Source organism: Erpetoichthys calabaricus, chromosome 8, assembly GCF_900747795.2.
Source record: "Erpetoichthys calabaricus chromosome 8, fErpCal1.3, whole genome shotgun sequence".
Taxonomy (NCBI): Eukaryota; Metazoa; Chordata; class Cladistia; order Polypteriformes; family Polypteridae; genus Erpetoichthys; species Erpetoichthys calabaricus.
Genome location: NC_041401.2, coordinates 38,755,329 through 38,781,015, shown reverse-complemented (window position 1 = coordinate 38,781,015; position 25,687 = coordinate 38,755,329). Strand labels below are relative to the sequence as shown.

At 39.7% G+C, this 25,687-nt stretch overlaps 1 protein-coding gene across 1 annotated transcript in view; it reads right to left on the bottom strand.

Moving 5' to 3' along the window:
* Window positions 1–25,367, bottom strand: part of LOC114656513 (CD63 antigen-like) — a 29,453-nt gene extending 4,086 nt beyond the window's left edge. Inside the window, exons 1-5 of the mRNA XM_028808165.2 lie at window positions 24,947–25,367; window positions 24,311–24,499; window positions 19,348–19,422; window positions 6,820–6,915; window positions 3,104–3,247 (exon numbers count right to left, since the gene is read on the bottom strand). Coding sequence (XP_028663998.2) covers window positions 3,104–3,247; window positions 6,820–6,915; window positions 19,348–19,422; window positions 24,311–24,499; window positions 24,947–25,021 — 579 coding nt within the window. The 5' untranslated portion in view covers window positions 25,022–25,367. The remainder of the gene's footprint in view (window positions 1–3,103; window positions 3,248–6,819; window positions 6,916–19,347; window positions 19,423–24,310; window positions 24,500–24,946) is intronic.
* Window positions 25,368–25,687: the final 320 nt, after the last annotated feature.

The following is a 25,687-nucleotide window of genomic DNA, read 5'->3' as shown; positions in this document are numbered from 1 at the left end:
AGTCTTTTCCATGGAGGCCGCACCTCGCTATCTTACATGACGTAAAGGATCTGCTGCTAGCATCTTAATAATAATTCATTACATTTATATAGCGCTTTTCTCAAAGTGCTGTCCACACAGGGAGGAACCGGGAAGCGAACCCACAATCTTCCACAGTCTCCTTACTGCAAAGCAGCAGTACTACCACTGTGCCAGATACCACAGGACACCTTCAGAGCTCTTGTGGAGTCCATGCTCGACAGGTCAGACCTGTCTTGGTGGCACAAGGGGGGGGGACCTACACAAATTTAGGCAGGTGATTTTAATATTGTGGCTGATCTGTGTATTCAAAATCTTTAGGATCAAACATTTTTATATAATGGACTTACACTGCATATATAATAATCAAATCTCTCTATTGTAGAAGAAAATCCATAGGTGAGACTATTGCCAAGAGAATTTTTCAAATCCTGCCCTCCTCTCAACCATGCCCACGGTCCTCTCATCTCTCATTCGTGTGAAAGCTTTTGTCAGACAGTTCCTGTGCTCTCATTTCTTATAAATTTTACGTTTTCCTCACTAAGTTCCCAATAAAAGACTCCTGTCCAAATCTTACAGAATTTCATCCCGAAGGGTTATCAACAAAAGAAACGAGTACACTGGAAATCCTAGCACCGAGAAACGAATTAATGCGAAAATTGTTGATCAGTTTCACAGCAAATTGGTTACACGCGTATCAATAGTCTATGCTGAAGAAGTTGGTGGTGATGGTGCGGAAGATGAAAACATCAACTTACAATATCCCATAGAAAATCCTATAACCTTTAACACCATCTGGTCTTCCACTGGCAGAATTACTGTTGAAAGAAGGATGTATCGTAATGTTATTGTATAACTTATGTCTGAGTGATGGGCTATCAATAGGAAAAGATTAGTTGTATTCAAAATTGGTCAAACAATTCTGACATGTAAAATTTTAACAGCCGACAAGAAAGGTAATGTAGTACATCTTCCACAGATAACATTAGACAAAGGAGGAGATCTTGATATGCCATTCGTATTAAAACTTTTACAGTTTCCCGTTAGAATAGCGTTTGCTATGACAATTAACAAATCACAGGAACAAACATTCAAAAAAGTCGATTTATTAGAGAGAAAAACGATATTCACTCACGGGCAGTTATACGTTACGTTTTCACAATGCAAGTCCAAACACAGAGTAGAAATTCAATGTGATATTGCCAAAAAGTTTTACCGAAAAGTGGCTTTGAACTTAACATAAAAATAAACAGAACAAAAATGCATAACGCAACAAATACCTCTAATGCAACACAAAACAATTTGTCCTCACAGGTGGCGCAATGGTAGTGCTTCTGCTTTGCAGTAAGGAGATTGTGGGTTCGCTTCCCGGTTCCTCCCTGTGTGGATAGCGCTTTGAGTACTGAGAAAAGCGCTATATAAATGTAATGAATTATTATTATTATTATTATTAATTTTCTTTCAATTTATTACGTTTTACAATTTTTTTTACTATGGTTAATTACTCACTGTAATGTAAAATAGTTCTTTTATGCATATGTAACAATTCCCATGAAAATAATCTGTTTAAATTGTACATCCGCATCCCCATATGCGAGCGGCAGATCTGCAGGTTGACGAGCAAAGTGAGCAGGGGCTGAGCCCCCTAGTTTTATTATAAATTAATGATACAGAAAATATTCAGACTCGCATTTGTTTTCTACATTATTATAGCCTTTTACATTAGCATTTAAATTCCCCATAACCCATAAAACACTCCAACACCACGCAATATGCGATACCCAAGAATGACAAGGCAAAAACTGTTTTAGAAATTTTTGCAAATTAAAAGATATTTAAAAAAAAAAAAAAAGGTTGAAGGGATTGCCTGTAGAGCTTAAAGAGGAGGACTGCCTCAAGGGTACAAAAGGGTACAAAAATTCCTGCAGCACTGAAAGTTCCAAAAAACCACAATGGACTCCAAAACATTCTTAAATGAATGATATGTGGAACAGCCATGACATGAGCAACTAGTAGGGTTATGGCAAAAGAGGTGGCCAAGAGCTCAATGGTCACTCAGGTTGAGCTCCATAGAATCTGTGTGGTGATGGGAGAACCTTCCAGAAGGACAACTATTACTGCAACACTTCACTGATCTGGGCTTTCTGACAGTGTCCGGACAGAAGCCTCTCCTCATAAAAAAAAAGTCACGCACACTCGCTTGGACTTCGCAAAAAGGCACTTTAAAAGGACTGACAGAAGGAAAAAGGATCCTCTGGTCTGATTGAAACCAATATTAGTGTCTTGTCTAAAAGAAACCAGGTACCTCACTCATCACTCATGCAATACCATTCCACAAGAGCATCATGTTGTAGGATTGTTATTCCAGCAGTAGGGACTGGGAGATTAGCCAGAGATGTGTGAGATGAACACAAAAGTACATGGATATCCTTAACAAAAACCTGTTTCAGAGTGCTCTGGACCTTACCTTCCTACAGGACGACGACAGGAATGGCTCTGGAAATGTCCTTGAGTGGTCAAACCAGAGCCCAGATTTGAACCCAATTGGACAGCTTAACAGAAACCTGAAAATAGCTGTACATGGACCATCTCCATCCAACTTGACACAGCTTGAGGGGATATACAGAGAAGAATGTCAGGAAATCCCCACTTCCTGGTGTGCGAACCTTGTAGCGTCAGACCCTAGGAGACTCCAGGCTATAATTTGTGCCTAAAGCACTTCAACAAAGTACTCAGTAAAGGGTATGAATACTTGCATCAATGGGAAGTCAGTTTATTTTTAATACATTTGCTTTGTCATCCTAAGGTAAGGAGTGTTGCCTGATGATAAAATTGTAAATGATTTTTGCACAAGGCTGTAACATAGCAAAAAGTGAAGATCTGAATACATTTTGGGAGCATGGTACAGTAAACCACAGGGAACCAAATATGCAGTCTGCACAACTTAACATGAGGGAAGGCGGCTGACCAAATGTGTGGACAATTTAAATAAAGGTTCACTGGTTCTCTTAGCTAAAACACTGGTTGGGTCTCACATAATCCGAGCAGAATAAACGTTCTTATGGCTAAGGATGGTAGCACTCACTTGCATATTTATGTTTTTTTCACCACTAACTTCAACATCAAATCCACAGTTGTGTTTCATTTCAACGCAGCAACTGTCTGGAACAACGTTGACAAGTGATGTGTTAAACCAATCAGTGAAGTCTGTGGCACCACAACAGTCCAACTGCAAAGGAACACAAAAGGGGAAAATAGGACTTATTTCATAACAGTAACCAATAACATTACATTAAGCATAACATTGGGGGTTACTCTGTGGCAGAACATAAGACAATGTGGCAGAGTCTATGGATATACCAATGCTTCTTCTATGCCTGGAAATTGGGCAAAGGAGGTTTGCACTATGAAGCCGTATCACTGCATCACTGTGTAAAGCCCCAGGATTGGGCTAGCCAGACAGATTTAGAGAAAGACAGTTCCCATTCAAATGACCTTAACAGTTTCTTTGCTATGGGTTTGCCCCAGCATTTCCACCAACATCTCTGGGAAGCACAACTCTCTCCCAAGAGACTGGGGAGAAGTGAAAATCAACTTGCTAATGCACTTTGATGGGTGAAAACTTGGAGATTAAAGCTATGAAGCAAATAAGTCCCTCGTTTGTAGTGAACTGAATTATCTGGACACACCAACTGTTCTGTTGATCAAGATGTATTAAAATAACCACATAAATGTATTCAATAAAGTAAAATTAAATTTCATTTTAACCCAGCCACAGGGGATGCACAAACCAGTGTGTTTCTTCGTGCCGGTCCCAAGCCCAGATAAATGGGGAGGGTTACGTCAGGAAGGGCATCCCGTGTAAAATTTAGTCAAATCAATATGCGACAACAATACAAATTTCCATACTGGATCAGTGGAGCTCCGGGTAAAAGTAGAAGAAGAAGGTGGTGTCCGGAGGCAGGAGGAAGGTAAAAAGAGTGGAACGGAGGGTAGGAACTTTGAATGTTGGCAGTATGACTGGTAAGGGAAGAAAGTTAGCCAATATGATGGAAAGAAGGAAGGTTGATATATTGCGCGTACAAGAGACTAAATGGAAGGAGAGTAAGGCCAGATGGATCGGAGGTGGTTACAAATTGTTCTATCATGGTGTGGATAGGAGAAGAAATGGAGTAGGGGTTATTCTGAAGGAACCGTATGTCAAGAGTGTTCTGGAGGTGGAAAAAAAAAAGTGTCCGACAGAGTAATGATTATGAAGCTGGAAATCGGAGGTGTAATGATGAATGTTAGTGCATATGCCCCGCAAGTTGGGTGTGCAATGGATGAAAAGATTTTTGGAGTGAGTTGGATGAAGTGATGAACAGTGTACCCAAGGGACAGAAAGTGGTGATTGGAGCGGATTTCAATGGACATGTTGGTGAAGGGAACAGTGGAGACCAGGAGGAAATGGGTAGGTATGGTGTCAAGGAGAGGAATGAAGAAGGTCAGAGGATAGTGGATTTTGCCAAAAGGATGGGCATGGCTGTGGTGAATATGTATTTTAAGAAGAGGGAGGAACATAAGGTGACATTCAAGAGTGGAGGAAGATGCACACAGGTAGATTACATCCTATGCAGAAGAGTCAATCTGAAGGAGATTGAAGACTGCAAAGTAGTGGCAGGGTAAAGTGAAGTTAAGCAGCATAGGATGGTGGTCTGTAGGATGACAGATCAAGAAGAGGAAGAGAGCCAAGGATCAAATGGTGGAAGTTGAAAAAGGAAGACTGCAAGGTTGAGTTTAGGGAGAAGGCGAGACAGGCACTGGGTAGTAGTGAAGAGTTACCAGACAGCTGGGCAACTGCAGCAGATGTAGTAAGGGTGACAGCAAGAAGGGTGCTTGGCGTGACATCTGGACAGAGAAAGGAGGAAAAGGAAACCTGGTGGTGGAATGGAGAAGTACAGGAGAGTATAGAGGAAAAGGATGGCAAAAGAAGAAGTGGGATAGTCAGAGATGCAGAAAGTAGACCAAGAGTACTAGGAGATAGGGCACAAGGTGAAGACAGAGGTGGCGAAGGCTAAAGAAAAGGCGTATGATGAGTTGTATGAAAGGTTGGACACAAAAGGAGGGAGAAAAGGACCTGTACCAATTGGCTAGACAGAGGGACTGAGCTGGGAAAGATGTGCAGCAGGTTAGCGTAATAAAGATGGAAACGTACTCACAAGCGAGGAGAGTGTTGAGCAGATGGAAAGAGTACTTTGAGAGGCTTATGAATGAAGAGAACAAGAGAGAGAAGTGGTTGGATGATGTGAAGATAGTGAATCAGGAAGTGCAACGGATTAACAAGGAGGAAGGACAGCTATGAAGAGGATGAAGAATGGAAAGGCCGTTGGTCCAGATGACATACCTACAGAAGCATGGAGATGTTTAGGAGAGATGGCAGTGGAGTTTTTAACCAGATTGCTTAATGGAATCTTGGAAAGTGAGAGGATGCCTGAGGAGTGGAGAAGAAGTGTACTGGTGCGGATATTTAAGAATAAGGGGGATATACAGGACTGCACTAACTACAGGAGGATAAAATTGATGAGCCACAGCATGAAGTTATGGGAAAGAGTAGTAGAAGCTAGGTTAAGAAGGGAGGTAATGATTAGTGAGCAGCAATATGGTTTCATTCCAAGAAAGTGCACCACAGATGCGATGTTTGCTCTTAGGATGTTGATGGAGAAGTATGGAGAAGGCCAGAAGGAGTTGCATTGCATCTTTGTGGACCTGGAGAAAGCATATGACAGGGTGCCTCAAGAGGAGCTGCGGTATTGTATGAGGAAGTCGGGAGTGGCAGAGATGTAAGTAAGAGTTGTACAGGATATGTACGCGGGAAATGTGACTGTGGTGAGGTCTGCGGTAGGAGTGACTGATGCATTCAAGGTGGAGGTGGGATTACATCAGGGATCAGCTCTGAGCCCTTTCTTATTTGCAATGGTGAAGGACAGGTTGACAGACGAGATTAGACAGGAGTCCCCATGGACTATGATGTTTGCTGATGACATTGTGATCTGTAGAGAGAGTAGGGAGCAGGTTGAGGAGACCCTGGAGAGGTGGAGATATGCTCTAGAGAGCAGAGGAATGAAGGTCAGTAGGAACAAGACAGAATATATGTGTGTGAATGAGAGGGAGGTTAGTGGAATGGTGAGGATGCAAGGAGTAGAGTTGGCGAAGGTGGATGAGTTCAAATACTTGGGATAAACAGTACAGAGTAATGGGGATTGTGGAAGAGAGGTGAAAACGAGTGCAGGCAGGGTGGAATAGGTGGAGAAGAGTGTCAGGAGTGATTTGTGACAGACTGGTATCAGCAAGAGTGAAAGGGAAGGTCTACAGGATGGTAGTGAGACCAGCTATGTTATATGGGTTGGAGACGGTGGCACTGTCCAGAAAGCAGGAGACAGAGCTGTAGGTGGCAGAGTTAAAGATGCTAAGATTTGCATTGGGTGTGATGAGGATGGATAGGATTAGAAATGAGTACATTAGAGGGTCAGCTCAAGTTGGATGGTTGGGAGACAGTCAGAGGGGTGAGATTGCATTGGTTTGGATATGTGCAGAGGAGAGATGCTGGGTATATTGGGAGAAGGATACTAAGGATAGAGCTGCCAGGGAAGAGGAAAAGAGGAAGGCCTAAGAGAAGGTTTATGGATGTGGTGAGAGAGGACATGCAGGTGATGGGTGTAACAGAACAAAATGCAGAGGACAGAAAGATATGGAAGATGATCCGCTGTGGCGACCATTAACGGGAGCAGCTGAAAGAAGTAGTAAAAAGAAATTTAATCTTACCATCTCTTGCAAATGGTCCATGGATGATTTTATTTCAGGCTCAGTGGAATACTTCTGCATTGTTTTCAGGAACAAATTCACAACAGTGTTATGCACCTAAAAAATAAATACATTTTTCATGAAAAATGGCTTATAAAATTAGATATGAATAAAGTTTGGTTTTTATATTGATTATAGAGGTACACTGAGGAAGCAATAACTTCACTATGATATGTTGAAGGAAGTGTCTGGTCTGCCATTCTGAACCTAAATGGTAGAGTAGCAGATCAGTATAATACGGAAAATACAGTGCCTATGAAAAGGTATCTGCCCCCTTAGGAGTTTTTGCATTTTACTGGTATACAATATTGAAATTTAGTTTGGCATTTTTGTAACTGAACAACAGGGGGAAAAAAACAAAAAAAAAAAAAAACCCTTCTCAAAGTGAAAATAGATCTCTGTAAAGTGGTCTAAACTAATTAAAACACACAAGCATTCACCCACTTTAATATGACACACACAAATCCTCACTGGTGCAGCCAATTGGCCTTAAAAGTCACAGAATTAGTTCAATGGAGATCACCCATCAGTAGTTAAGTGGTTTCAATTAATCTATATTACTAAACAAAAGGTTGTATATATGCACGGACGCCAGACACACCAAAGCGCACGCACACTGCGACTCCGCGCCCCAGAGTCAAACCCAGCGGCTTCCCAGACTCAGTAGGTGGCACCCAAACAACACAACCTGTAAACTAAACTTGAGGTAAAGCGTGCACGCCAACAAGTTGCTATGGTGACATATTTAAACAGACATAGAACGACGATGCCTCATGACCAGCAGAATCGTACGTCAATGTTGCCGCCATATTGTGAGTGGCACTGTTGTGGAGTGAAGTAATGAATAAATGTGCTTCTTGGGATTGTACAAACCGCTGTACGCTCCAAACCAGATACCGGGGGATTTCATTTCATAGGTAAGGCTGAACAATTATTATTATATTTGGCCATTAGAAAAATCCCGTTTTATAATCTTTACTTTAGCTAAGCCAGGCTAAGCTAGCAAAGCTATGGATTTATGTGCTCAAGTGAGCCTCCAAACAACATTTTGGCTAAACGTATTTAGTCACTAACTATGTAGATTGTTAGCTGTTAACATTTCTCAAACTTGATGTTTTTTCTCAAGGAGCACATTGAGGAAACCGTTTGAAATTGACAATCATCATTTTATGCTCATGTCTTTAGTTGTGTCTGTCTTCCACAAACTAAGGCTGCACCATATTGCCAGACTGAATACTCAAAAATTACAGGTTCTGAGTGAGCAAGACGTAGTTTAAGTCTGTAGGAGATCAGTGAGGTTGTGGAGAGCTTTAAATGTTAAGAGCGGTATTTAGTATTGTATTCTGTAATTAACAGGGAGCCAGTGAAGTTGAGAGAGAATAGGTGTAATATGTTCAGTGGATTTAGAACAGCAGGTTATTATCCTGGCAGCAGAATTTTGAAGAAGTTGTAAGCGATGGATGAGTTTTTGTGGCATGCCAGATAGAATAGCATTACAGTAATCTATACATGAGGCGACTCGGGCATTAACCAATACTTCAATACAGTGTTGCGTAAGAACAGGACAAAGTCTGGAATTGTTTCGAAGATAAAAGAAGGCAGTCCCCGAAATGTTACTTATATGGGAGGAATTACTTAATAATAATAATTATTTAAATTGCCATTATTAGTGTATAAATGGATATAAATTGCATTTATATGATTCACCAAAAAACAGTATGTAAACGATACTGTTTTAAACGTTAGTTTTTTCATTAGAAAACCCGGTTTCCCCGTCTATCTGTTTTAGCTTAAATGGCACTTTTGCCACTCGCAATAAGGCTGACGCGCTGACGTTTCGTGTCTACTGGGAAACACAGTGAATGCGCCGTCTATCTATATGTGTCTATGTATTTAAACTTGAGGTAGTGGTGACTATGGACGGTGCCAGCAGTCAGTGTTCTCCACTCCACAGTACCAGCAGCTACTCCACTACACAGTGCCACCAGTCAGTGTGCTCTAATCCACTGTGCCAGCACTCAGTATGGCAGCTGTCAGTGTGGCTTACTTGAATCACATCAAGGTAATTCAGTGTTAAAAGTAAGTTCAATTATGATTCCTAACAGCAAACGACTTCTAGCTAACAACATACCCATAGAAAAACAAAAACGAGACTGCATAGATAAAAACAATGAACAAAAGGTGCCTACGACGCGCTTCTGAAACACCAGAACCAAAGGAGTCACGGCTCCAAAAAGAAACAGCTTTAGTACAAATATATTTATTTAATTGAATGAAAACTTTCCCTGGACGCTCCCACCCTCCATGATTTTTCATCCCTACAAAGATTGGAGGGAACAGAAAGTAATTGCCATTCTTGGATTTGCGATTCTTTGGAGAATCGAGGGTTTACTGGTGCAGTATAAACTTGTGGTCAGTCAGTATTGAGGCCTAACCTACGCAATGAAGACAAAGAACACACCAAGCAATTCTGAAAAAGTCAGGGAATAGAGGCAAGAAAATACCAAAGTCATTGAATATCAATTTAAATCAATCATTTAGAAAAGAGGGAGGCAACCAGGAGACCTATGCCAACTTTAAAGGAGTTACAAGCTACAGGGGAAAAGACTGGTGAGACAGTAACTTTTGAAGGGTGCTTTACCAATGAAAGAGTGGCAAAAGGGAAACCCGAGTAGAATACAAGAAGAAAACCTATAAAACCACCAGAAACACGATATCTGGGCTGGAGTTGGAGAAAAAAGTACAAGGGACTCTTAAGTCAACTGGAAGACGACTCTGGTCTGATAAAACCAAAACTGTTCTTTTTGCCAATCAAAACTAAAGAAAAAATACCACCGTCCCCACTGTGAAGTATGGTGGTGGCACCATTATTCTGTGGAGAGGATTCTCTAGGGCAGGGTTTGAAAGGCTTGTGAAGGTAGAGAGTAAGATAAATGCTTTAACATACACAGAAATCAAACAGGAAAACCGGTCTGCAGTCTGCAAGAAACCCACAGTAAAAAAGGTACAAATAAAAACTACACAGGAATGGCTTAAAAACAACAGGGTTAAAGTCTTGGAGTGGCAGAGTCCCGATCTCAATCCAATTGAGAATTTTTATCAAGTCTTTAAAAAGGCAATTTACTCACAATCCCCAAGTAACCAGACAAAGCCCGAGTACTTTTGCCCAGGATAGGGGGAAATGTTTCACCCAGACCCCCTACCCCACCCAAAAACATCAGTATCCAGATGTGCAAAGCTGATAGAGACCGGTTCACAGAGACTCAAAACTGTCACTGCTGCATGTACGAAATACAAAGATGAAAACTTATGCAATCAAATTGTTGTGTGTTTTATAATTATTTTAAATCACTTTGCAGAGATCCAGTTTCATTTCAACATCAGAGTGCCTTTTCCTGTTGATCAATGTATATATTAAAAAAAATAAAATCCATTGTAATTGAATTTGAGTTGGAGGTAAAGTCTTATAAGTAATATCCATTAGTAGCGAGATTAAAGTAACAAGTACCCTAGCTCAGGTTTTATTGGAAGTAAAAATATCTGTCGTCGTTACAAAAAACGCACCACACATGCGTACTTTAACATTTTTACTTCCTTTTTGGAATGTCTGTAGTAGATATAAATACACAATAGGGGAACTGAAACCTTAAAAGTACTTCTTATGAGAAGGACTCCCCACGGTCAACATCCAGGCCATGTACAGAAGCAGCTATGAAAGTTAATGTGATATTGGGTTACATACCTCAATGTGTTCTATGCAAGTCAAGCTTAAGCCATACAACTCAGTCGTTAGTAAGGCCTCTTCTGGAGTCCTCTGTGCAGTCCTGGTACCCGTATTATACACACACACACACACACACAAACAAAAAGACAGCAGTGCCACAGCAAGCCCAGAGAAGTGCGAGTAAGCAGATAGATACTGGGACTATGGGGGTATGGGGATATGGGGAAAGATCAAAGGAAATGGACCTTTTCAATTTAAAAAAACTGGAGGTTTAAGTGGTATGAAGTGTTGAAAATGATGTAGGGAATTAGTATAGTGGATGTCAGCAGTTACTAAAAGAGTTCTTCAACAAGGACATTACTTGATTTTAAAAGTTCATATGCTCCAGCAGAAAGTGGCCTTTTAAGACGCAGGAAGCATCTTAGAGATTTTCCTCTGAATCACTACCAGTGTTATTACTGCCTCTACTGTACAGATTTTGAAGTTGGTCCACTGTAATGTTGCTCAGCAGCAGATAAATCAGAATCCCTTCCATCCCCTAATGTAATTTTTTTTCCACTGTGTAATGCAATCCAGTCCATTATTTTTTGTCTCAGTTGTTGATAAGCTCACCTGCACCCCTTCCCATGCCAGACTCTATAGATCTTTCTCCACAGACATAAGGAATACCAACCTGAACCATACTAATAATCTGTTCAAATACTAGAACTTTATTTTTCTCCAAAACTTTGGGTCATAAAAACTTTCCCCTTCAGGTCTAGTCTCACCCATAGCAAAAACAAAATGTATCCACTACTACAACATAGCCCACCAAGATTCACGCTGAGCCTTTCACAAAGTGGCCACAAACACTACAATTTAAGAGAAATTGAAGAATCCAGAGCGGTTCCTGAACATGCTTTACCTTGCAGAACAGAATTCTCTTACAGTGAAGGTTCACTAGGCTTCTAATCTGGTTTTACCCTTGAAGTCATTTCCTCTTATTTTGTTCTCAATTAGTCATTTTTTTTCCCTCACCACAAGTCTCAATAAATCCTCATCACCTGCTACAACACTATAGGAAATGGACTTTAAAAGCAGATTGTCAGTTTAACTTTGCCAACTCATTCAGCATGCCTGTCTGCCAAACATTAATATATTTTAAATATTTTAAGTTATTATTCTTGCAAGTTATCTAGGATAAAGATGCAAGGTAAAAGCAATATAAATAAAAATTCACTATTCCACAGGACTAATGCATTATTGGTGGCATATAGTAATTTTACATGGCCACAAGATGGCACAAAAGAGTCAGCCAACTTAACCACCCAGCTAAATTGCCATCAGTTGTCAAATAATTGATAATAAAACACAGAAGCAGAGTGTACTTCTTTCCACTGGGACAGCTGGAATCCATTATTTCAGAAAGTATGCACCAATAGTGAGTTTGAAGATTAGCATGCATCTTAATGCTGGGGTGAAGAGTTCAGGAAAGACAAAAGAAAAAACCTCAAGAGGGAAATGAAAAGTTTCCTCTTTTTCCAAAGCATCACAATGTAATATTTTAGCATGCAAGTTCAACCTTAGGTTAAAATTAAAAAACACACACACTGGCACCCAAGATTTCTGAAGCCTCATAATGAGAATGATTCTGGGGCCACTACCTCTGCAATAATCTACGTGACAGGCAGAGGGCGCATTCCGGCACACTGCCTCATTGAGTGACCAGTAAAGAGTCTAGCAGTGGAAGCAGGGCGACAGACAGGAGTATTTCTCAGGGAGAAGACCATACGGTTTTAATTGTGACTAACACTTAATACATCACACAGGACAATGTAGTGCAAACGTACATTTTAGGTGGAAATTGTGTACAGATAACTATAATAAAAGCCTAACTAAGCCCAGGGTTACCAAATGGGAAGTGTGACCTGTGGACTGAAAATCAATAGGGGCAGGTGAATACCCACCCTTGACTTAATATGCAACAGTAATGGAGTCGCTTCATCCACTTGTATTCCAACAGCAGGAATACATAAAAAAAATGTATTATGCACTGGAGTGCCAAATACTTTGAATAAATTCATAAAACATCCTTCCATTATTGTACTTGTTCAGATAAATGGGTTAAAACCTAAACAAACCATTATGAAAAAGTGACTCAAGCCCATCTCAACTGGTTATTAGTCAGGGTGCCAATTATTGCTTTTAAAAAAAGAACTCATTACTATACAGAACACAAATACCAAACCTGTGTTTGTTGCGTTAATCCAAACAAATATATCTGTCTTCGATTTCTTTTTTTTTTTTTTTTTTTTAAAAATAGTGTTTAAGGGCTGAAAATTAGAGCGTACAACAGTACCATATGTAAGACAGAACAAACCTGTCCGAATGTCCAGCACAAGACCAGTTTAGATTCAATTAAGCAACACAGGGAGACAATGCAAACTCAATACAGACCAGGATGAGGAAACAGAGCACCATGCTAATTCAGAAATACCCATTGAGAGTTGTTTTGCCTGCCTAAAAGTACACCTCATATGTATCTCTTGATCCCCTAAATTTTGGGAATTTCCAGATTCTCAGGCAGAGAAAAAATTCAAATTTAAGGAAGGATTTATAAAAAAACACCCCACAGCAAATTGATTAATAATTACAGAATGTCATTTATCAAAAGGAGTATTTCTGTTCATTTTCACAACTTCTGGATGGAACAAATACTTCTGTATATATCACCTTGATTAGAACACCAGTTTCTTGTGTCCCCATGGCCTGTATTGTCACTGTGCATCTGTAGTGAATATGCAAGTGCATGCATTCTCAAACACAAAAGCCTGTAAATTTTAAAGTTTGTGTTCCCAAAAAAGTCCCAGTTTTCAGGTAGTCTGAATTTCTGGACTTCTAATGTGTAGCTACAGCATATCTAGATCTCTATCTTTTTTATATATTTGTATACATACAGCAAGCTGTGCTACCTATCTAAGAAGGGTTGAAATCTAAGTAATCAATTTAGACCGCAGTGTTAATGTTTGTTGTGCACCATGCAATACCTCCATCTATTACATACCATTTGGCACAGGATTCGTAAAAGCGAGGTTAATGTTTGTGACGCACCATCTTTTGCCATGACAGACATAGCAACCGGTTAGGCACTTGACCTTTTATTAAGGTGGACAAAATCTATGCATACACAGTACACTCAAACTATTCAACAACAACATCTATTTATATAGCACATTTTCATACAAATAATGAAGCTCAAAGTGCTTTATATGATGAAGAAAAATAAAAGAATTAAAATCATTAATTAACATAGAATAAGAGTAAGGTCCAACCCCTTCACATTATTCTATTCATACAGTAAAATAAGTTCATATTTTTCTCCCTCATCAAGCAACACTCAACACCTCAGAATGATAATAGTTTAGAAATTTTTGCAAATTTATTGAAAATAAACTTAAATCATATTAACTAAGTATTTAGACCATTCATTCAGTATTTAATTGAAGCATATTTAGCAGAGATCACAACCTGAAGTCTTCTTGGATCTTACGCCACAAACTTTGCACACCTGGATTTAGGAGTTTCCTGCCATTCTTCTCTCTTACCAAGGCCCTTCAACAATTGCTCAATTTGGATGTGCTTACAGTTCTAGGTAGAGTCTCGGCTGTTCCAAACTTCTTTTTAAGGATTACAGAGGCCACTGGGCTCTTGGGAATCTTCAGTGCTGCAGTCCTTTTTTGTAGTCTTCCCCAGTTCTATGGCTAGACACAATTATCTGTCTAAGCTCAGCAGACAATTGCTTCAGGCTCACAGCTCGGTTTTGTCTCCGATTCACATTGTCAGCTGTGGGACATTATACAGACAGGTCTTTGTCTTTCATAGTTTGAACTTACCACAGGTCAACTCCAAATCAGATGCAGAAAACTGATGATGATCCATGGAATGGGATAAACCTTAGCCAATTTTAAAAATGTCACAGCAAAAATTCTGAACACTTATCAATGTAATATTTCAGATTTAAAAAAAAAAAAAAAAAAAAAACACCCTTAAAAATTCCCAAAATTCTGATTTCACTTTAATTCTTGGGTATTGAGTGATGTTTGATGGGGAGAGAAAATTAAAACAATTTTAGCATAAGGTGGAAACTTAAAACACATCAAAAAGTGCAGGGGTCTGAATACTTTCTGAAGGCAGTTTATTCCAAGCTTAAAAATGTAAAATTGACACCCCAAGCAGAAACCTCCAAATACTCCATTGAACCCTAGCAAACTTTGCTATGGCCCTGCCAGCTAGCTCAGTATTAGATTCTGGTTTTTATTTAAATGCAGTCATTCATTTTCGAACCCACTTTGTCCAAATCAGCTGCCATGTTTGTGTCACAAAGTTGCACAGGTTCATTCAGGGTTTAAGAATGAAACTTTATTTGAATACAGCATAATAAAGCATAAAGCAGAGAAAGTCTGGGGGAAGAGAGGCAAGGCAGTGAGACACTAGGACAGCCGCAGTGCGGTCTTTTAAATATTCGAAACAAAGCGCAACATGCAGAACACGCGGCACGGCAGCAAGCATCAGGCTAGCTGCTGATCCGCAAAGAGGAGATGAAAAGCTGTGTTTGTTTCCCATTGTATCACTGGTTAAGAGGGGGTTTCGGAGGAACAGCCACAAAGCGCTGACGAGTCTGTGTGTACGCTGGCATTACTGGGTTTAAGGACAACCTCAACACTGAATGGGACACTAGCCCACAGTGAGATACATTCAGGCACACAACTGCACTGGATTATAACAGGCCAGTTTACAGTCACCAATCAACCTCCAATACACATATTGAGATGTAGTACTTTGGCCATCGTTTCACAAGAAAATTTATTCTGACATGGGGAAAAAAATGAATATAGCACACGGATTGTGCCTGGGCCCTTAATTTGAAGCCAGGATTTGGGAGCTGTGAAGCAATACTCAAAAAATCACGGTTACCAATCCAAAAGAAGCAAACAAAAAAGGTCAGACACACACTTCATTCCAAGACACATGTTGGGACCCTAGTGCTCAGTGGACAGTTTGGCATTTAGTTTTCCATCTGCAACAGTTTTGCAAGAGGAAAGCAAAGGAAAATGCACTACTCAAAAAGAAAAGGAAGTGGTGGAGGAGGCGCCCCATCACACTTTAAAAATTTCAGCCGTTTATATTAAGTGTTAAAGAGTATTCATTCAGACGGCTCATGTGCGCTCACATACACACACACAAATATTAAATTGTACTCCATTTGCTTTCAATGGTATGTTTTGTGATACTTAAGAGGCTAAACCAATTCATTATAGTCATACACTTTCCAGTATATTTATTTATTTATTTTTTTAAAAGATTTCCTGCTAGGGCGGCACGGTGGCGCAGTGGGTAGCGCTGCTGCCTCGCAGTTGGGACACCTGGGGACCTGGGTTCGATTCCCGGGTCCTCCCTGCGTGGAGTTTGCATGTTCTCCCCGTGTCTGCGTGGGTTTCCTCCGGGCGCTCCGGTTTCCTCCCACAGTCCAAAGACATGCAGGTTGGGTGGATTGGCGATTCTAAATTGGCCCTGGTGTGTGGGTGTGTTTGTGTGTGTCCTGCGGTGGGTTGGCACCCTGCCCAGGATTGGTTCCCTGCCTTGTGCCCTGTGTTGGCTGGGATTGGCTCCAGCAGACCCCCGTGACCCTGTGTTCGGATTCAGCGGGTTGGAAAATGGATGGATGGATGGATTTCCTGCTAGCATACTCAAAAGAAAAGATGTACCAAACAAAATATCCTTCTACCATTTTCTAGGGGGTACTATTCTAAACTAGTTACTTTTTAAAATCAAGGATTTTTTTTTTTCTTTTAAGTGAAACGGTCCTTGCTTTTCTTGTCCTGTCCTATATTAAAAAGGCAATACTGTAGATTTAAAATTGTCAAATACAGATTTTTTTTTTTTTATTATTAAAGTGACAAACGACATGAATAAGGCAGTAACTACAAGAATAAGATGTCCTAGAGCAGGGGTAGGCAACGTCGGTCCTGGAGTGCCACAGTATGTGCAGGTTTTTGTTCCAACCCAGTTCCTTAACGAGAACTCAATTATTGCTGATGAAGCACATATTGCTTAAGTGACATTTTAATGCTTCATTTTAGTGGTCTCGCTTGTTAAGGTTCTCCAACCTTAATTGCTTATTTCAATCTTAAACTGCTGCATTCAGTGTTTTAATTGCTCCTTATTAGCAATAAGATGTAAAACAGGGGTAGGCAATGTCGGTCCTGGTGAGCCGCAGTGGCTACAGGTTTTCATTCCAACCCAACTGCTTAATTAGAAACCAATCATTGCCAATCTCAGACCTTATTTAATTTTATGGCTTGTTAGTCTGTGCAATGTAAGGCTCTTATATTGTAGATTTTTTTCCTTTCCAAGGATATCATCCAAATGATTTGAAGCCTAAAACAGATCATTTTCAGTCTGTCACATTTTTCTATTAAGTGTTTTATTAAATCAAACAGTGCATGATGAACACACACAGATGTAATTGGAAAAAAAATAGCTGGAGAACTGCTGGCTGCTTTGTCTTTTACATCTTATTGCTAATAAGGAGCAATTAAAACACTGAATGCAGCAGTTTAAGATTGAAATAAGCAATTAAGGTTGGAGAACCTTAACAAGCGAGACCACTAAAATGAAGCATCAAAATGTCACTTAAGCAATATGTGCTTCATCAGCAATAATTGAGTTGTCGTTAAGGAACTGGGTTGGAACAAAAACCTGCACATACTGTGGCACTCCAGGACCGACGTTGCCTACCCCTGTCCTAGAGTAGCAGGCCTATAGACAGGCTTAGACCCCCCAGACAGTAGTGACTGTGGAATACAATACATAAAACAATATGAACATGTGAAACAGATCTACTGCCACAGTGGATGTCTAGTAGACCAAGAAATGGAGCACAGATCTAAGTCACCAAGTGTGCTGGTCACTAGCCATTTCTACACTTTATGGGATGATTGGGGAGGGAAAATAAAAAAAAAAAAAGTTCACACCACTCAACAGGAAACTCTACATCAATATTGGACAAATTCATCCATTATCTGTACCCTTTTCATTTAGTGTCACCAAACTCAGACCTTACCCTAGCAGCAGTACTGGTTAATAATAATGGAAAAATAATCTCATCAATCAACAATGACCTTCCTCTTCATTACACATGGTTCACATCCTGAAAATGAGTTGCATCATGCCAGAGATATGGAAGACCAGACATCAAGTACCAAAGAACTAAAACTATGGTCCAGTTAGATACTCGAAGTGACCTTCATCCCAAGATCTTGAATTTTTGTTTAAGTTACAAAATTGACTAGTCTTTCTCTACTTCAGATTTTACAAATTCACCACTCCTTGTACAGCATAGTTGGGTGGGTAGGAGCATGTGCAGAAAAATCAAAATGCGAAACTCATCTTTCATGCTTCGTGGTAATTAACACATCCCGAAAACGTCCGATAGAAACAAAAACCCTGAAGACTTTCTTTTATAATTGGAGGAAAGGCAAGTCAGAAAGTCAGTATAAAAGGTTAAAACATTTATGGCACTCACTGTAGAAAAAAATTTAAAAAAAAAAAAAAAATTATAAAAAGTGACCTGTCTTTTGTGCTTTACAGTAATGCTCATTGACTTATGGCATGATTTGCACGCCTAGAACTTGCGTTGCTGCTTTTTGGCACTTTGACAAGATGGCACTTGAACACAGAAGATTTAAAAGCAGCAGAGGCTTGATGCATTTTTGAAATTATTTTACCTGGAGCTCCCCTACTCATGTGGCTAAATGAGGAGGCTTTGATTACCCCTTCCTAATTAAGTGGCTGTGGGAGAAGGTGATGAAAGAAAAGTAAAATGCAGCTTTTATAACCAGAGATCAAAATATTTTACGGAAATCACCCAAGATCTTATGTTAGAAAATGTACATGTGGTATAATATTCAGGCGCATTCTGGTATTTGGTTTACCATTTTCAAATGTGCAGTATTTTGAATTTTAAGAGATTACATTTTTGCAGATTGACTGTTTTGACAAGGAGTTTTTTTTTTTTTTTTTTTTTTAAATTGATAATATATTAATACAGTATATCATTTTTAAATGTTAGTAATCAAAAGCCAGGCCTAGAGAAGTTATTTGGTGGGGGTGGGGGTTAAACACCTTTCACAGACACTAAATTCCAACTCATGGGATGTAGTAAATTGCATCAATTGATGTACTTTTGTTATTGGTTGTGAAGAGTCCATGACCAACTGTTCATACATCTTAAAACATTAAATATTTTAAAGTTTGTAGCACATCAAAGCCTGTTTGGAATCCATTTTGCTGTCAGAAGTGGCTATCAGCTAAAGTAAAAGAGGAAAATGTGCAAGTAGAAATAGAATAGGAAGAGTAAAATTACTCCACAAGTAAGGTCAGACAGAATGTTTCTTTTAAGGAAAAGAATTGTTGAATTTTATAAAATATATACACATACACACACTTTTCTCCATAAAAAAAAAAAGTTAAGATGCCCAACAGGTATTCTTCAAGAATAATTAAATTTATTGGATGTCAGAGCCTTAACAACAAACTCTTCATCTTGAACCTTTACTGCCTCTTTCAACTCAATTATTTAAACAGATATGAAAGTTCATACGCCTCAGGTTAAAAAAAAAAAAAAATCACCCAGGGGATGCTGATAGATCTCGCCCACTCCACCCTTAAACTCAACCTAATTTCTTGATAACAAGCGGACAGACAGATGGCCAGTCAGCACTTACCAGACCTCTGTAAACATAGGCAGAGATTCCAACGCCAACTTCCATGAAAAACATTATGAACATCAAAACTGTAAACTGCAGAAGGAAAAAAAAAGGTTTAAAATGAGTACATTAAACTTAACTGTTCCCAAAACTACTAAGTAATTCAAAAAATGCAATAAATGAACATCAGCCTACATATTCAGAGGGATCCAAGGCCAAGATCTGTGAGCTGAAACCACGAGCATGCGAGTAGGGAGAGGAAGAAAGGAAAAAGGGCCAGGGAATGTCTTATTTGGAAGTGGCACCCTTTAGCATTCAGCAGAGATCGCAACACAAGAAACTAATACATGTTTTAATATTTTCATAGACAAGGTTTAAAAAAAAAAAAAAAATTCATAGGAACATTAATAACTAGGGATGTTGTATTCATATAAAAATTCATATTTCAAGTATATTTAGAGGTGATCCACTGTTAAGCAAAGCTCCTTTCTTTAATGATTAAGCTCCACAATGCTAACCACAGGAGCTTAATGGACTGGTCTCCATTAGTTCATAAAATTTAATACAGTAAATGTCTCAAGAGCCTCAAGATATGTGGCAGATTTGAAAAATATGCTCTGCTGAAACAGACCAGACTAAGCTATGTTACAGCAGCCAGAGACACGGCAAAAGACCACATACTACACTGTGTACTTTATCTGCAGACACAGCTTTGTTACAAATGGAGCCCCATTCACAGCCAAAGTACACAAGAGTGGAGGAAGCCAGATCTACATAAAGAGCTGCAGGGGATCTCCGTGTCCATGCTGGCAGCACGAATTAACTTTAAAAGGTCAGTACAGTGTCTCTCTGCCTATGCACATTCATACCAAGTGACCATGTAAAAGGTCCCTAAACAACTGTCCAGACTTTGTGCTTTATTTGCCAATTATCAGGCAATATTTCTATGCACTGCAGCATATTTTCTCTTCACTAGCCTTCAGATGTGCCCCAGCATGAATTAAGAGCAACAGTCTTTAAAGGGCAGAGTACAAGAATTTTAGTCTGCACTTCTACCACCCAGTTCATGCCAAGGGGTGACAGGGTAGTATAGTGACCAGTGCTGCTTCCTTACAACTCCAGGATACGAGGTCGAAATCCTAGCCTGGTCTCTGTGGAGTTTGTAGTTCTCCCTGAATTTGTATTTGTTGTTCTTTGGGTACTCCATTTTTTTTCTTCCATCTTCCCAAACACAGTTTACCAAGCTAATTTAGGATTGCCAAATAACCAAATGATTGTGTTGATTAATTTGCCCAGAAAGTACCGACTTCCAATCCAAAATTGCTCCTTAACATAAACCTAATGTTGCCAGATTGGGTTCCAACCTCTAGGACTCTAAACTAGATTTAACCATGTTCAGGGAATGATGATTTGTAAAACAAGAATCTATAATGAAGAATGAAACCCCACATGTATGTGCCTTCAGAAAAGGCAGCAATAAAAAACTGGGGATACTGGAGAGAATAAGGAAGTCACGCACTCACAGGTTCAGATGCCACCATTGGCTCAATAAGACCTGCATTCTCCCCAACTCAAATACCTATCACCTCAAACTGTATTGTACCCATACACAGAACTTTGAATATAAGCTATATTAAACTTCAAAAAGGAGCTATAAATCATTAACTAATAATGGAAGTAATAAAGCAGGGAAGCCAGACGTACATACTAGAAGTATAACTCAATCAGGGCTTTTACTTTTTCAATCGTCTGAGTGGCTGGTTAAACATACAGTACCATCGTACATGACGTATTGGTTTGCTGGGCCTTGCAAAGCCACACAGAAGCAACTGATTACAATGAAAAGCGAATATCACAAGCAGGACTAAATCCAGCATAGCTGCCATTACATACCTTGCAATTCATAAGATAAGGCCAACACCTCAATATGCAACCGAAAGCCGGAATGGTGAAAGTGTGTTTTTAGAAATAGGCGCAGTGTGCGAGCACACAGCTATTTATCAGAGTTCAATAACCAGCCTTTGCAATTTCTTTGTTTACATTACTCAAGAAGTCCTATAAAAACAAATCAAAAATGAAAAGTGAAAAGACACAAAAACCAAGTTTACTCATCTACCCAAACAGGGTTTTTCCTGGAATAGGAGGATGCTCGTGGCTCTTCTGGCCAATATGGGACACCACATCCACATGGAGGAGTGCTGAAGAAAAGTAAGGGATGCACAATAAAGTATGCCATCTAAGCCAAGATACTATCCCGCACCCTACCCCAGTGACACTAAAAGGCCGTGTCACACTTGCACACTTCTACATTCAGCAAGTTAACATATCACACACATCTTTAGGAGGTGCAAGTTCAAGCTGAACACTCTGTATATTGTCCTCATTTTCATCCCTCCCATACCCCAGATTCAACAAAGACAGTTTGTGAATGAACATCAAATCTTGGTCCAAAGAGATCCTGTACGATGCAGCTGTGCTAATCACTACACCACCATGTCATCCTTCATGATCTCTCTATATTTTAGTACATGGATGGATGGATCAATATCTTACTAACCTGCTTGTCCTGTTCAGGGTCATAGTAGAAGTCATTCCAGAAGGACTGGGTGCAAGGCACAAACCAGTATGGATGAGGCACCAACCCATTTCAGGCACTCTTCAACGCACAGCCAAACACACTTACATCGGAGACCAGTTTAGTGTTACCAATGTGTCTATACTGCATTTGTTTGGCATGCAGAGGAAAACTTAGAGCGCATTTTTAAAAAAAATAAATAAATAAATCCCACTGCTGCCATAAACAGTGGGGGGTTACTGTAAATAAAGTTCTTTGCATATACTGTCTTCCTATAGTGAACACCATCCTAAGGCACTTTCCAAGTAAATTTTTATGTAACGGGACTGGCACCTGATGAAAGGGAGTCGTCATTCCAAGAAACAGGTGTGGACAGAACTGGCAGCCACTCATCTTACAGATGACCACCAGCTGGCCACCAAGCCAAATGGTTGAACTAATAAGAACATTTAACAGTAAAAAGAAAAAATGAACATATTTCCTCCAGAGGGGAGAAAATTAAATTCATGTCAGTGAAGAAAACTAGATTGTCACACTGAAAAGGTAAGCCAATGGTAGATATAGGTATCTGATCTCTTGGAAGGGAAGGCCATGCTAATGTAGGTTTGTTTGGGCCTCTTCAGTGCTCAAGGTCTGGAGCAGATACTGGAACTGTACAAGTACTGCAAACAAGTTAGGACAAAGATGGACATTAGGAGGCCAAAGCTTCCCTTATATATTTGATTATCTAATGGTGTTTCCATTACTTACATCTTATTATACAGTGTTTGGCTACCACAAGCAGAGATCTGGCCCAAGGCCAAAACCAACTTTGGACAATATGCCAGTCTACCAGTAGGCATACTAATACGCAGCCAAGATGGAGTAGCCAAATCATTCTACAACAAGTCTATGAAGAGAGGGAGAACAAGCAAAACCAACATGGGAGACATCCAAGCATAAAGCAAACCTTTCCGGTCCGTAGATGACCAACCTGTTCCTTAACTGGCCATCTTAAAAGGGTTGTAAGAGAGACACATAACATTACATGAGATAGCATTCCTAATTCAAGATGGAAGCACAAGTACTACCATAATACAGGGGCTATTCTAGAGACACTATATTCAAAACCTTAACCCTGCTTGTGAGCCTAATTTTATGGTCACTTACTGTGGAGGAAACACGACAATCAAGCAGTACAATAAACACACAGAGAAAATCTTAGCAATCAACAGTGCTAAAAGTTTCGTTCAAAAACTCTATTCTTTCATTATGAAACCCACTAAAGCCAAGTCAAAGCGATAGAAATGTTTGCTTAGTCACCCCACATAAAGTACTACACTGTGGCCAAGATGCTCATATTTTAACAACCTAACGCATATAGCTAAGAAGATATCATACCCATCCTTGATATTAATCAAATGCTCCAAAGGACTCAACACAATCTGAACATTCGCAAGCTTCTGGTACCTCCACTGAAAGGCTAGAACAAAACCTGGTTTAAGAAATATTCTGGATTATTTTTATAATTGTTCATTACTGAAGAATTGAGTCTCCAGTAAGAGATATGATTTTTGAAGTAAGTGTAAACACATCCAGGCATTTAGATAGAGTTGCCGTCCAATAAGGAGGTTGGCAACTTTTCCAGTTTTGCTATTGGAGAGTTTAAGACCGGCTAAAACTCAAACCTGAATTTTTTTTTTTTGGGTTTCCGGATTTGATGGTGCATATCAAGGCTTTAGCTTTTATAATTTTCCCCATCCATATATGAAGCAATTTATAGTAATTTATGAACAGCAAATTGACCATTTTGGTCAGCAAGAACATTCACAACTATGGGCCTTATTTTTGCAAATATTTATTTTGCTGCCACATAGCATTCTCAAACAGTCCTAATTCAAATCACGGTCACTGGAGAGAACAAAGCCTATTCTGGCAGCACTGGATCCAAAGCAGGAAACAGGCCTGTACCAGGCCAATGTAAAGTTGCCCGTTAACATAAAGTGCACATTTTATGGCGTGTAAAAGACTAAACCAAAGGGAGAATGTGCACAAGTCCAAAAAGGACACCAGCCAGGCATGAGATTTTTGAACCTACGATTTTAAATGTGTAAGGCTATAGTGATTAGAACTGCAACAACGTGTTACAACACTCTCTACTGGAGTTAGCAGATTTACAGAATTATGTACTTTTAAGGTTTTCTTCCTTAAAATGAGCTCATAGGTGTGAGTGCAACAAACTGGAAGCCCGATTTATGCAATTCCCCCCTGGACAGCAGCAAAACTACAAAACTGTTTTTAGAACTTTGAAAGACACGAGATCTTGTGCACATAGCTGCAGAAAACATCACTGCTCATAGTCTGGGATTACCTGGAATTTATCACAACACTTCTAAAAATAAAACAATGGTCAACATTTATACCTACCAGCTGGATCATGATTTTACTCTCCAACAAAATAGCCATGCATCCAAAAAGGGACAGGAAGAAAATGAGGATGCCGGAGGCAAAGAGTACAACAGGTGCACCAGAGGAGATTTCTTTGACGACCACAGACACATCGTAGAAGTTGAGCTGCACAGAGCCCCCCACGCACATGAGCACAATCCCTGAAATCTACCAAAAGAAGACAATTAGCCGCTGAATGAAACTCTGCATCAAACCGGACAGCAATGCAGCGTTCACTTGCTGTGGGGCCGAACGAAAATACAAGCTTCCCACGGGGAAAGTGTAACGCGAATGCTCCCCGAAGGAGAAGCTCCAGATAGGATCACATGAAGAGGACCGTTCTACAATTAGCAAAACTGAACTCTTCAATAAAACATAAAAGAGAACAACCTCGACAAAAAAATGCATTTTGTGTTAAAATTCTTTTCACAGCGATACGACATACTACAAACACTTCTTTAGTAGCAGATGAGATGCGAATTCGCATCTCTCACAAAGCGCCGAGCGGAAAGTCACGTGATCACAACAAAGGCGGCAATTGTGACGTCACAATAAGTCCACTTCCCAGAGCACGTGAACGCTGCATTGGAGTTCGCTGAACATTGGGATTCTTACCCAAAATAAGGAGTTTAGGAAGCAAATAAATAATTTAATCCATAGCAGTTGGCCCGACTTTCCCATTTTTCTCATTTTGTAAAGAATAAATTCATAGAAAGTCAGAAAATACGAACAAAAAAAAAAGGGCGCAACGAGACACTCAAGCAGATTCGGGGCCGACTACCCGAAAAATCGCAGACCCATTAGAAAGCAGAGCGAGTGGAACGGGTGTTAATAAGTACGAGTACCTCATTAAGATCAATCAATTAGTGATGCGTACGACGAAAATATTCAGTAATTCATTAACCGTGCATGGCTGAGTTTCGGATGCTTGCTTCAACCGTTTTAAAGTTTTCTCTCATTTTGAGAAAGTAACACATTTTGAACGATCTAGCGTCGGACTAAATTACATAAGCACTTTTCAACTAAACTGAAACATAAAAATTTTTAAAAGCAGAAGAAATCGTAAAATCTTAAATATCTGATTAAGGCACAAGTGAACAAAACCGAAACGTGGGGCTGTAGTTGAGGTCCTGGCCACAGATTTTAAGAAGTAGGGGAGGAGTTTCTATAAAATGGGCGGGGTTTCTGGGTTTCATTTCTCCAGTCATCCCCTGTCTTAATGCGTGCGAAGGGTTATATATGGCTAATAAATGACTAATCAGTCATATTTTAAGTGGAATTACATCATTTTGTGCTTAACACATATTTTAATTCAAATCGAAATGTATGGCGGTTTCCAATATAAGCCAGTCTAGT